This window comes from Lissotriton vulgaris, chromosome 5 (genome assembly GCF_964263255.1).
Source record: "Lissotriton vulgaris chromosome 5, aLisVul1.2, whole genome shotgun sequence".
NCBI lineage: Eukaryota > Metazoa > Chordata > Amphibia > Caudata > Salamandridae > Lissotriton > Lissotriton vulgaris.
In genome coordinates this window covers 327,727,124-327,740,712 of record NC_141693.1, presented here as the reverse complement: position 1 = coordinate 327,740,712, position 13,589 = coordinate 327,727,124, and the positions used below count along the sequence as shown (strand labels likewise).

Below are 13,589 nucleotides of genomic sequence, written 5' to 3'. Positions count from 1 at the left end.
AGCCAGGCATCTTGCTCGAGCCTTTAGTAACTCATCTATCCCTAGCCACAGTATAAGAGGACTTATCATTTTAAGGCTTTTGAGCCCCCTGTCAAGGCTTTTTTTGGGATCCCTTGTAAGAAGAAATATAGGTTTTATTAACCATTTCCTGCTAACTCAAGACTGCACGATGACAAACAATACTAAAGTATATATTACACTTTAATAGGGTCACACAGAAACAGTTGACATGTGTCTCGCTCTGGTCCCGAAAAAAACCCTTAAGATGGCACTGGGTAGAGAGACACAGTTAGAGGTAAAATTATGTAGAGAGAAGTTTAGATAGAGAAATACAACAGACAGAAGTGAAATAGAGAGAACGTTAATGTTTCCAGAGGACTCTTGCAGGGTAAGGGCTCTGGGCAATTGCCCCCTTAACCCACTTTGCCCATGCCATAAAAGGTCAGAAATAGAGCCTAGAAGCAGAGCACTGACTGACAGAATCTCACCGTCGCCATATCCAGCCCACTCCAGTGGCATGGTGAGCACGGGACCCATATCTGGGCAAGCCCTTCCCATTTAGGGCGAAAAATGTAAAAAGAGCAATTGATGGACGGAATGCTGAAACAATGTCAAACCATCACCCCCAGTACAGAGATCTCGGCCTAAATGCTTTTTTTTTTTGCAGACCATGCCATTCTCGCCCTCTGTGTGCTGGGTATGCCCGGACGTGGGTCCCGGACTCACTATGCCACTGGATTCAAGCTAGCCTGGCTGATGAGTGTTGATACCAGGAAACCGTTCCCAGGAAGCTTGTTTTTGGTGCAAGGAGGACCTGGCTAGGCAGCTTGGGCTAGACTGTTCCCATGAGGAGTGGGGTCAAGACTGATTTGCATATGGCTGGGTCTAAACTGGGGTGGCATGGCGAACAAAAGAACAATGGATTTAACTCAGTTCTCTATACTGGGGTGAATGTTTGATTTGTTCTGAATTCAGTTCATCATTTGTGTGTCTTAGTAGAGTTCACTAATGGCACTGTGGTCAGGGTGGGGGCGGGGGCGGGGGCGGGGGCAGGCATGGTCTAAAGTTCATGTTTAAAAACTATCACTTTTATAAAGTACTCCTCAGTGCAGTGCTAGAATGTGCTGTATTTAAAGTCAAAACTTCCTGGTGCTAAAGAAATGCACTTTTTATGAATTTTGAAGAAACTTAACTGTGCAGCTACATCGCCCAGTGCTGATCAGTGATGGTTGGAAGAAGGTGGAGAAGAGAATTCTTACAGCGGTGGCTCCTCTGCTATGGCAGAGGATCGTCCCCCGCCTCCCTACTGAGAGCCAGATGAGGGAAACCAGAACAATAAAATGATAATAAATTGGAATTATTATCATTTTATTTTTCCCATTTCCCGCTAGGGAGGAGTAGTGCACACTAAGTGCGCATGATGGTTTGGCCGGTGTCTTACGCCGGCCAAACTGTAATGCGCACTGCTGGCCAAACCGTTATGTGTACTTGGGTTTCTACAGCCCAGCTGTCTTGCACAGCCGGGTTGGAGAAACAGCACAGACTCCCAGGCACTGTCTGAGCAGCAAACCAAGCGGCTTAGACCAATCCTGGTGCTGCTCTCATGCTAGCTAGAGCAGCACCAGAATTGGGTGGGGAGCCTGTGTTGGTGTCCCAGGGACTGCTGCGAAACCATCAGGAGAGAAGAGGATCACCGAGGCGGCCAGCAGCGTCGGAACAGGTACGTTTAAGAAAAATTATAAATATTTCCCTAATGGCTGTCCCGTCTCACTCTCCCCCACTTGAGTTTTGCAGCGGCCACCACTGACTTCTTATCACCTTCTGATCCCAGGGATCTGAAGGTGGGCAGATGGAGCCATCTAGTGGTTTCAAGGAAAGCTCACAGCTAACGGGATGTGTAAGAACCATCGTTTTATGCAGAACTTTGTGAGATAACTGGCACAACTGATTCAGTTTGAGGGGCACAGTGGAGGAACTTGAAGGCGTTAGCGGCAGTGCATTAAAAACAGAGCTACAGCTTAAGACCAAGACACAAGTCGAGTGTACATGCTGGTAGACCGCGTTTAACCACTCTTTTTACAGGGTGGACGCCGTCTACCTTCTCAAGAAGTTGCAACCCACAGAAATATAGTGAACTTGCCCGATGTGATTTTCAGACACCAGAAGACATTCAGCATCGCCTGCACATTGTCTGCTTTCATTCCATACAGCAAAGTGCAGGCGAGGGTGCTTTGTTATTTTAAATTCCAGCAGTGCCCAAAACAATGGCAGAGGTTAGAGGCCATACGGTCTCATTTTTATTGCATATCCTGGCTGGGAGCCATCTGGAACCTCACACCAACCTGCAGATGCAATGGAGGGGGAAAAAAGGCTCTCAACTTGGTATTACCTCAGAGGTACTTAAGAGAGGCATGCTTTTGACTTTGTTCAGCCCCTGCATATAAGACATATGTTTGCACTGTAAGGATGTTAGGTGTGTTTGCCTATCCCAGTATTTAAACAAATACGTTAAATACCACAATTATTTTAAATTTATTTCGTAGAGCTACTCATCCCAATCCAAGGTGTCAGAGCGTTTGTATCATACATACACATTATACATTTACAAAAAAGTATATGTGCGTAAATCAATGTACAGGATGTATTACATAAATCAGGATTAAAGGTGTAGGAGTCGCATGTCCTTCATAGCTCACTGTGCTATATTAGAAGGAATTCAATTTATGAACTGCAAGTAACAAAATGATCTCTCTGTTATAAGTTGTAATCCACTTACCCATCTACATAAAATAAAAATCTTTCGGGGTTGTGTCGTTTTTTTGGCACAACTCTGATGCTGAATCTCGTTTCTTGAATATCGTAATGCGCTCAAATTGACTCATAATGGACCTGATAAACATATGTGTGTGGTCTTAAGATCTGTTAACACCTTTTGTGATGTCACTTCCTAGTTAGGTCATGGGTTGTGATGCCCCTTCCTGTCATGCCACGTGCAATGCCACGCTCTGTGATGTCACTTGCATACTGCCTAATTTGGTTAGTCTCCCCACTTCTTTTTTTAGGACTTGCCCGGTTTCGCTACAGAATGGTGCAGAACTGTTTTATGAATGTGAATCCAAAATTGTCGGTGCTTTGATGATATCCACAGAGGTGTACTGCTTTCTCAGAGATTGTTCTTCATCAACCATTTACAGTTATGAGTAAATATGTTGGCACATTTACTACCCAGTCTAATATATACAAATATTTTTGAGTTTTGGAAAATTCCAATTGGTCCACTATCTTGGTTCAAAGTGGAAGTATAGAAGATTTGATTGCCCTGAAGATATTCAATGATAACGTGTCGAAATGGTTTGAAGACTTCAACACTGTAAGAATGTTGTGAATGTCGCTTTCATGGAGGGTTGTGAATGTATGCAAAGAAACATTGTTTTTGGAGGTGTGCCCAGGGAGCCCAGCAGGCTCAGCTATCCATGAAGGAGGCTGGGTAATATATGTGGAATAACCGGACCCGTTTTAAGACGATTAGGTTGATGTTTTGACTAGTTCAAAAAGTTTTTTACAGTGGTTTCTAGCTAGATCTAGTTGAGTTCTGAAGAAATTAGCTTTCGAACTTCTGAATCGTTTATCATAGGTGTTCCTCACTAATTTTCTGCATTTCAGGTGATCAATGGACGGCAAGAATTTCCAAGCTAGTCTCAGATTGCGTTTTTCTGCATTAAGGCTGTCATTGAACCAAGGTTTAGAGACTTTGGTGGACATTCTTTTTAGTTGTAAGGATGCAATCGAGTATAGGATGACTAAAATTGAAGTATTGTAGTGATGTGTGAGGACGTGGACACCTACCATGTCCACCTGGGGAGTCAGGATGTTCTTACTGAGGGCAGTCAGATCATTACAGTTATGTTACGCAAACCTCTTTTCCATTGTGTAGGTTTCTTTAGTTGAGCCTTTTTAGAACACACCGCATTTGTGATGAGGAAGGTGATAGGGTGGTGATCTGTCCAGTCACAAGGGACGATAGATTCCAGTTAAATAGTGTCCATTTTCGCAATGATTATGTTTAAGGACTCACCCTTATTGTGTGTAGGCCTGTCAAAAATGTGGGTCGGCTCAAGGTCTGATAAAAAGGTTTTAAAGCTGTTCACTGCATGATCATTCAAGTCATTCCAGTGTAGGCTGAAGTCCCAAAGGAAGATCTGAGTAGGTTGATGATCAGCGTTGGTTGTGATGACTTTCAGGATTTGTTCAGTAAAAGGTAGGTTGTCTCCCAGGGGATGGTAGATCGTGTGAAGTTTTCAAATTACTCTGTTGTTACTGGCAATATCGATGCATAGGTATTCACAAGTGGGAAGAACAATGGTTTGTGACAGATTCACTGAGAGTGTTACAGTAGATGCAGGTGACCCCACCGCCTGGTCTGCTACCTCTATCTAGTCTAATTATGTTGTGACTAGGGGAGACTAGTAAGTCTAGTATAGGAGCAGAGTCATCGTTTAGCTATGGTTCCGTAAGGATAACAAGGTTAAATTAATGTGTGAGGATGAGACAAGAAATATCTGGTGCGTGTCTAACAGCCAATCCGCAGTTTAGGAGCATGCATTTCAGGTGAGTAGTGATGCAAACTGGGGGAGACTGTGTGATGTTAATAGGCCTAAGATTGACTTTGTTTATGGCTCTGGTATGGTGTCTAGGGTCTCTGTGTGGGTTAGCAGGGATAGTTTGGATTTGACCCAGAGTGTACGTGTCAGTATCTTTAGTAGTGTTATAAGTAAGGAGCAGGGTGTGAATGTCACTGTCAGTTAGTTGCTCGTTCAGTCTCATGGGCTGAGAAGGGGCGTTAGGGGAGGGTATGGTTTTCCAACTCTGGTGAGGAGAGTAAGAGAGGTGAGAAGGCAGCTTAGCGCAGAAAGTAGCAGTGTGGGCAAAAGTGAAGTTAATCTGAGACCTGTTGGGCCTCTGATTGATCACCAGTTCTGCGGTGATGTTTGGGAGGCTCTGTAGTTCTGCCTTGAGTTGAAGGTTAAGTGAAATATCGTCTAGTCTTGATTCCAGAGATGCGTGGAAACAAGTGGTCATGGTGTGGGGCTGGAGGCCAGTTGGTAAAGGGAAGTCTTGGGCATGGTGAAGGAGTTGTGCTAGTCAAGGAGACCCAGCGGAGGGTATGTCTGGGTGGGGATGGAGTTAGGTGGGAGAGGGCAAAGTGAGGAGTTTGAGTGCTGAATGAGAGTCATGTGAGACATGTTGTTAATCATGTTAGGAAAATTGGACTCTGATATGCTTGACGAATGGGCCCTGGCGGGAGATACTGGGAGGACAAGGGGGACCCGCATTTGTGAGTTTTGAAGACAGGGGTATAGTCGTGGGAGAGGTGTTTGCGCCAGGATTATGTACCTCTGCTTGGTGTTCTAAAGGAGCAGTGTGAATACCGTCTGGTTCGGTGAGCTTCGGTCCACGCAGAACGTGTTATATCTAAGGTATTGGAGGAGGGGGTCAAGGTGGGGGAGCAGGTGATGGCGACGAAGAGGGGGCTGTGTATGGTTAGGGCAAGAGTTGGCACTATTAGGGGTTCCCGAGAGATGCCAGAGGAGCTAGTGCCGCATTGGGAGGGGGAGGAATCCTTAGTGGCACTGCATTCTTGATGATAGTGAAGATTTCATCCATTATTTCTAGGTTGCTATTTGAAGATTGTAGGAGAGGATCCCATTATTATATAGGGATATGGTAGCCTCTGCTCTGTAGAAATGTGAGCGAGCTACTGATAGTCTAATACTGTATGGCGTTTTCTTGGAGTTGTCAGGGCATCGGTCTAAGTAAGCTACTAAGTGGTCAAAGGAGGAGGAGCTGAGATGAGATAATGGGTCCTTGATGCATGGAAGGTGAGGTTAGGGCAATACTTATTACAGAGCTCCACAGATGCAGACTGCGAGGCCATAAGAGCTGTACCCATGCATCAGGTTAAAAAGATGCAAGCTGACACAAGATCATCCAATAAATTACTCACATGTTCACAAAAAGCGTCTAGAAGACAATGATCCTGTATAGACCAAGATGAGGAGATAATTTTGCTTGATATGAATGCCTCCCCAAAGAGAAAACATATGCACAAAACAGGCTTACAAAACCTCTGTAAACGAAGGCATGCAACCACCTTATGGCAGAATGCTAAGGCATGGAGTCAAACCAAAGGTAACAGCAAATCCCCAAATTTTACCCTGTGATGGAATTGGAGAGACTGACGAGTTCTGACCAGCATAGATTCTTGTACTTGGAGGGGAGTTACAAAGATCATTGAGATGGAATATGGGGATACGTTCTCCAGTGCGGTCATAAGTCCCAGAATCCTGAGAGATTGGGTACAAAGGGCCAGACCCTTCCTCGGAAATGTAAACTGCACAATCGCTACAGAATGGTGCAGAACTGTTTTATTAAAGTGGACCCAAAATTGGCAATGCTGTGATGACTTCCACAGAGGTGTACTGCTTTCTCACAGATTGTTCTTCATCAACTATGTACGGTTACGAGTAAATATGTTAGCACATTTACTGTCCAGTCTAATATCAAAAATATTTTTGAGTTTTTGTAAAATTCCACTTGTGGATGAGACCTCTGGTTAGCCAGAGCATATTTCTAGTGCACAAACGTTTTTAATACATTCTTACAAACAATCCAGGATTTCCAACCTGAGCAAGGGGACATAGTCAAGAACCTACTGAGGATTTGAGGTCCTTGCTCAACATGGAAGTCTCCCTTCTTTCTATTGAAATATAGGAGGTTGCATAGCGTGCTTTGCCCGATAGTGGGAAAAAAGTACACTTGATGGTGGCCTATGTCCCAGCTGGCCTTAACTCATTCTATTGTTTTTACAAGAGAGTCTACTCTTGGTAGAAGTTGTGGATCTCACTGTAAGGGCGGCCATTGCGAAGAAAAGCCATCCCCAGGTAGGGTTAATCACCAAAACTTTTCTGGTCCCAGAAAAGAACAAAGGCTGTGACAAGACATAAAACATAAGAGAGCTTACCACCTGCTAGTCTGGCACCACATCAAACTGAAAGAAATCCACCTTCAGGGTGAAGGAGACCCGGGAGCTCTTCTGGACCTCAAGGATGCATACTACAAAGTCTGTTTTTTCTCCACACAGGAAATCTTTCCATTTTATCTGTGATGTCTGGTTGAGGGGATTTCTCAGTCTGAGTTTTTTTTTCCAGCTCCATGGTGGGTCATTACAATAAAACAGAGAAGCATAATGCTCCCCACTGAGTCCTTAACACCATCGCTGCTGCAGCAATTCCCCTCCTGTGCTGCACGATGCTTATTCCCATTGTTCATGACGAGCTCAGCTCGTCATCAGCACAGCTCAACTGTGCCTCATGATGAGCTGAGCTCGCCATGAGCATCGAAGGGGTTAACAGAATCCAGACTTTTAATATAACTAGTCTTATCTACATTAAATAGGTATTAACAAAGCATAACTCTCTCGCCAGCATGACCAATTATAAATGCAACACATTTACAGTATTACCAACTAGAAATAGATATGATTTGTGCTGCTTGTGAGCTGCCATCAGTGACAGTACTGCTAGCCATCCTGAATAACTCAGTCACCATTGCTGTCGGTACAACAAGTGCAATAACCAATATGCCACATAACTCAGTATAGAAGTGGTTCTGCCCACATAAACAGGAGCTACTCTTTGTATCAGAAGTCCGCTGACTGTGTTTGTGTGTTCACTGTGCAGGGGCAGTATCAGGGTGCCCGCACTAATCCTTATGGTTCAGGTTACTCATTTGTTTTAGTTTACTGAAAATAGAGTTTTTAAACCTCAGTCAGAGTTCCATCTATTTAGAGCTGATGTCAATGTCAACATTAACCTGGCATCATATAGACACATTCACATTTCTTCATTAACACAGTATGTAAAACACATATGCCATGCCGGTTACACACTGTAGCAGTATTTAAAGCATACACTACTGTGAAGGTTTTTTAATGACACAGTAAATGAAATACACATTGCTGTATCAGTGTTCATTTTGTCCAACTCTACAATACAGAAGAGTCCTTGACAATTTCAACATTGCTTCTCTACATAAATTACACACTGCCATGCCACTTTCCTTAACACAACAATATACAAAGTGTGATTTGCTGTGCCAGCTTCTACAATGCCCATGCAAGTAAACCCTACATTGGTATGCTGTGTACACGTTGTTCCAGTATTTAAATTGCACTTCACCTTGCCAAGGTACCCCATAACCCCAAGTCAAGCACAAATTTACATACATGTTCATACTAACATATAACCCCAGAGGTGCGAGTAACACAGAATTATGGCCACGTGTGTGGGCATAAACACGCACACAAACACACACTCTCTCTGAGAGGCATAAATATAGGAACATACACAAATAGTTGTACGTGCATTCACAAAAACATACAATTACATCCATCTTTCCACAGAAGAACAGACAATCGCACCTATTTAGGGTGGCATAAGCAGCCATATATGAGCAGACACACACACACAGGGGGAGGTCCACTCTTCATCCTGCACTCGCTAGAGTGCTCTGTTCCAGTAGACAAAAGCGAACACTCAATTTCAGCAGCCTTTGGAGTGGGAGGCACATTTGGCCTTGGGGCATTAAGGTAAGCCTCCTTAACCCAGGCAGAAATCTCCGCTGTACTCCTGCCAGAGGTGGTTTTCTAGACTTTTTAATCTCTCCACACTGAATTACAAGCAAGCAGCAGGCACTGATGAACTGATTCGAGCTCCACAGCCAGACAATCAAAATGTAGCTCACCAATGAGTTGATCTTTCTAAATCTGGCAACTCAATGAGCTATACCAAGGGCTCTCTGGACCTGAAATGTCCCTGCACAGCCCACATGACATTGCTCTGCCAGGACAAACCAGCTCCCAAATCTGATAGTTCATGGCAGAATAAGAAGCAAATATTCTGTGAAGAAATGCCCTGGCTGCCCCTCATTAAGACTGCTCTAGGCTGAACCAATGCCACATTAGCAGTTCAAACTCTCCAAAGGAAACGCAGGCAGATATCTAGTCCAAGAAAGGCCACTTCCTAATACCCTAGGGACAGTGTCCAGCCTGATTTCAAAACAGGCCGTAGAATGCTGGATGCTCGATTGCTTACAGTGAGTCTTCAGCCCAATCCCAGAGAAAACCATATTCATGATTCTTTTTGTACCATCCCACCATCAGTGGCCTTATAACCACAACTACTCTTAGTCATTGCAAACTCGCAACGTTGTCTTAATATAATATTAAGGTGTACATGCTGCATATTACATGCTGCTACATCTACTGGAAGAAGCCATTAAGCAGGTCTCCTACCTTTTTCTCGAGCCATCTCCTGCAGACAGAAGTAGATCACTCGCGCCCCCAGGCTGAAGCCAACTAGGGTAACAGGCCTCTTTCCCTGGGAGAGAGGAGACATAAATCATGATTCAGAAAGATATATTGTGACAAACAGTACTGGGTTAGGAGGACATGGACAGGGTAGATCATGTGGGCATGGAACCTGGAAGAAGCATATGGCACCAGGAGAAACCCTGTGGGGTAACAGCACCCAGGTCGAAGGGGAAACTAGAGCTCAGCTGAAGCGTAATAGTACTCAATGGAGAGACACAGAGCTCCATTGAAGAGGGAAACAAAACACCCCTAGTGCAGGATAATCTGTACTAAATAGGAGATATCATTAATGTCATTGGGAGACACTGAGCTCTTGGTGGTTTCAGGTGCAGAGGCGCAGTTGGGGACTGGACCAGAAAAGGGATGGAATGAGAACATGAAGTTTCAAGGGGAGAAGCTCTCCATAGAAGAATATGGAGGGATCTGGGTGGGAGAACTCTGAACCCCATATAAGGGGAACGATGACCACAAGAACCCAGGTCGACAGTGCATTGAAACATGGAAGAAAACAGAGAACCCCTTATAAAGTAAGTAAAGCAACTAGGACATCAAAAAACAACAGCCACAATGACTATGATATACTTCGGTTCATGTATTTATGTTGGGCACAAGTTGTAGTTACGTGAGATAACTAGAACTGGTGAATTTCCTTTTTTCAGATTAAAACAATATGTATATATACCCACACATATATATCAGGGCCACTGGAATTATATGACAGGAGAACGCCAAATTATGTGGTAGGGTTGAGTAAATTATTCAACAAGAAAAGGTAAATTATGCGGCATAATGCGGCACGTTTTGTAATTGTATTCCACTTTTATTTGTCATTTTTAAACTTGGTAACACTGCCTGGGCACCGGTTGCATCCAAGTAGTACCAATTTAACACCCACATTTAGCAATAAGCAACAGAAAGTTGACCTTCCAGCTTTGCAAAGGGCCTTTCAAAGGGCCTTCCATCACGAGGCAACATGTGCTATTGCATCATTAGTAACTTTTCAACCGTTTGAGATAGAAACAATTTTTTTTAATTTACTGATTATTCGGTTGCCACTCCGTAGTTACAGTTAGGGTAATCAGAAAGAGGGATTTTTTTGATTATTTGTCCCTTAAGAACTTTGCACGCCTGTAATACGAATGTCCACGAAACTTTGCAGACCTACTGCCCCAGTTTCCTTCTTAGAGTAATGAAAGTTTTGCCTCATTTGATCAATGGGGTTGCAAAGAAAAAAAAAAAGGGGGTGGGGGTTTCAAAACAGGCATAAAATCCAATGCATTTTACATAGACTTTTGTATTTCGTGAAGCATGAAAAACGTCAGTCGGCTTTTGTGAAATTTGAAATTATTATATATTATGGTTCGCAAATGATTCTGTGGGGGTACTGCAGGTAAGTAGGGTAAGTATTTCATACTTTTTACTTTTTTAATGTAGGTATATCTGTGGCCGCAGTAGTACTGTGGTACTCCCAAGGTATAAAGCAATGACAAGTCATTAGTTAAATGGCTAATGCCTGCCTTTACAAAAGTTAAAGGCAGCCATCTTGCTTTCACCTTGACTTTCCCTGTGTTCTGCGTTATGCTATTCAATGCAGTTAAGTATTAGGCTTGGTATTTTAGTAAAGTGGTAATTGGTAGGGAATAATATTTATAAGTTTATATACATATATTTCTGTGCCCAAAAAAAATTGAAAATACACTAAAAGTCACTGTATTATAATAAGAATGTGCTAAAGTGTTTCTACTTACATCTTTAAAAATGAACAAAAAAGTGTACAGAGTAAAGCGTTAATTAGTACTAATTACCATGCTATTTAAAAAAAACCACAGTTCACCGTACACTGGTATAAAAATATAGAAATATATATAAACAAAAATGTTAACCGTAAACAATTTTTGAGGGATACCTCTGTACTCCCAACCTTCTTTGTAGTTTTTAAAAGAAATATCTAGAACGGTATACATATTTTGCTCTACTTATTACCACTTTACTAAGTTTTAATAGCCAGGGTACAAATACTAAACCTATTACTTACCTACATCAGAAGGTGTAACGCACAACACAGGGAAAGTATAACTAAAACAATATGCCTGCCTTTAACTTCTGTAAAGTCAATGATTACCTAAACAACTAATGACTTGTGATAACTATGTACAGTGATACTATCGCCAAATAACCCTACATTTTGCAAAAATACCACAATAACAAATATTACTAATTTTAAATACATTAAAACGTATAAAATAATTAAATTACTCACCTGCACTACACAAAATAAACATGTGCGCACCATAACATGTAATCCTGCCAAATTTAAACACAATAAGACTTCCCGTTTTCGGGAAATGCAAAATGTAAAAGTGTATATTCAATATATTTGATTTAAGCACGTTTTGGGACCTGCATTTTTTTTACCCCACCCCCTCCTCACCCCCTTCTCCGGTCAGCTGACCTCGCATAACTTTTATGCTAAAACGTGCTGACATTCTTCAAACATGTGCAAAGGTATTAAGGTATAACATTTTTAAATATCCATAGGTCGAGCATATATACAATTTTTAAAGCAAAAACCTTAACCTATTACTACTTAATTAAAGTGGTGATAGATTGCTAACAATAATAAAACTTGTTAACTATATACAACACCTTAACCCACAAGTCAGCGAAACGCTGACCGTACAATAATGTAAATTTGTCATAAAAACAACATGGCTGATTTCTACCTTTGGTAAACACACCCATCAAATAAGCTCATCAACTTTTCTAAGCCCCATGTACTGTGGAATACTGTGACCTTTGTATGGTATACCATAGCATAATATATAACTACGTTTCATACAACGTATATTTTTACAATTACATACACTATTTATATATACAGCCAGAAAAAGAAACATCTAGGTAATAAAATTGGTATTTTTCGGATACAGCATTCACGTTTTCACATAACTTTACTGTACCTTTCATTTTATTTACACACACCACTTTACGACACTCCAGTATATGACATTAAAATTGTACGCTATTCCACTGTACGTTACTCCACTCTACACCGCTATGCTCTACACTGTTGTACTGTTCATCACTGTATTCCATTACACTTTTGTGTATGCCAGTTTACTGGTTGACCCTACACTGTCCTGCTCGCTATTGTACGCTATTCCACTGTACGCAATTCCAATTTATACTATTCCACGACATGCTATTCCTCTAGGTCCCACCTTATGATATGCTATTGCAGTGTACGCCACTCCACTGTATGGCACTAAATTCTACTAAAATGCATCACTGCAGTGTACCACAATATACTGTATGCTATTTCACTTTACAAAACTGCATTCTGAGCCACTCTTCTAAGCGGCATTTCAGTGTACATAACTAGGCTTTATGCTTCTATAATTAACCCTACTGAATTGTACCACACTCTACTGTAGGCTACTCCACAATATGCTACTCCAATGTACGTCTCAAGACTTAACTCCAGTAAACTCTATGTTATTAAAGTAAACACTACTTAATTGTACACTACTCCACTGCATGACACTACACTTTAGGCTACTTCAGTATACACCATTGCACTGCACCCTATTAGAATGTACACCACGGTAGTGTACAGTATTCCGCTCTGCACCACTTCACTGTACAGCACCCCAATATACGTCAGTCCATTTTACGCAATTTGTACTTTACCACACTACACTCTATGACACTCGACGTTACTTAAGCCCACTGTACACCACTCACTGTATGGCACTCCACTGTACCCTACTCCAGTATACACTATTCCAGTTTAAGCCACTCCACTGTAGCACCCTCCACTTTATGCCATTCAAATGTCCTTACACTATACAACACTCCACAGTATGACACTACAGTGTAAGCTAATACACCCTATAATATTTAAAGGATGTAACCCCACTTTACCACACTCTACTCTATGCTATCCCACTGTATATCACTGCACTGTACACCACTGCACTCTATGCCACTGCAATATATGCCACTCTACTCTATCCAACTTAGTGTACGGCGTACGCGACTCCACTATATGTGGCTCCATTCTACACTACTCAGTTGTATGCCATTCCAGTGTACACCATTCCAGTATAACCAAATCCACTTTATTCCACTCTAGTATACTAAAATATACTGTACCACA

General features: G+C 42.1%; 1 protein-coding gene across 2 annotated transcripts in view; it reads right to left on the bottom strand.

Annotated features, from left to right (window-relative positions):
• Nucleotides 1-13,589, bottom strand: part of TMCO4 (transmembrane and coiled-coil domains 4) — a 572,429-nt gene that overhangs the window by 228,169 nt on the left and 330,671 nt on the right. For both annotated transcript variants that reach the window (XM_086921564.1, XM_086921566.1), the window contains exon 11: nucleotides 9,353-9,437. In XM_086921564.1, the coding sequence (XP_086777690.1) occupies nucleotides 9,353-9,437 (85 nt within the window). The remainder of the gene's footprint in view (nucleotides 1-9,352; nucleotides 9,438-13,589) is intronic.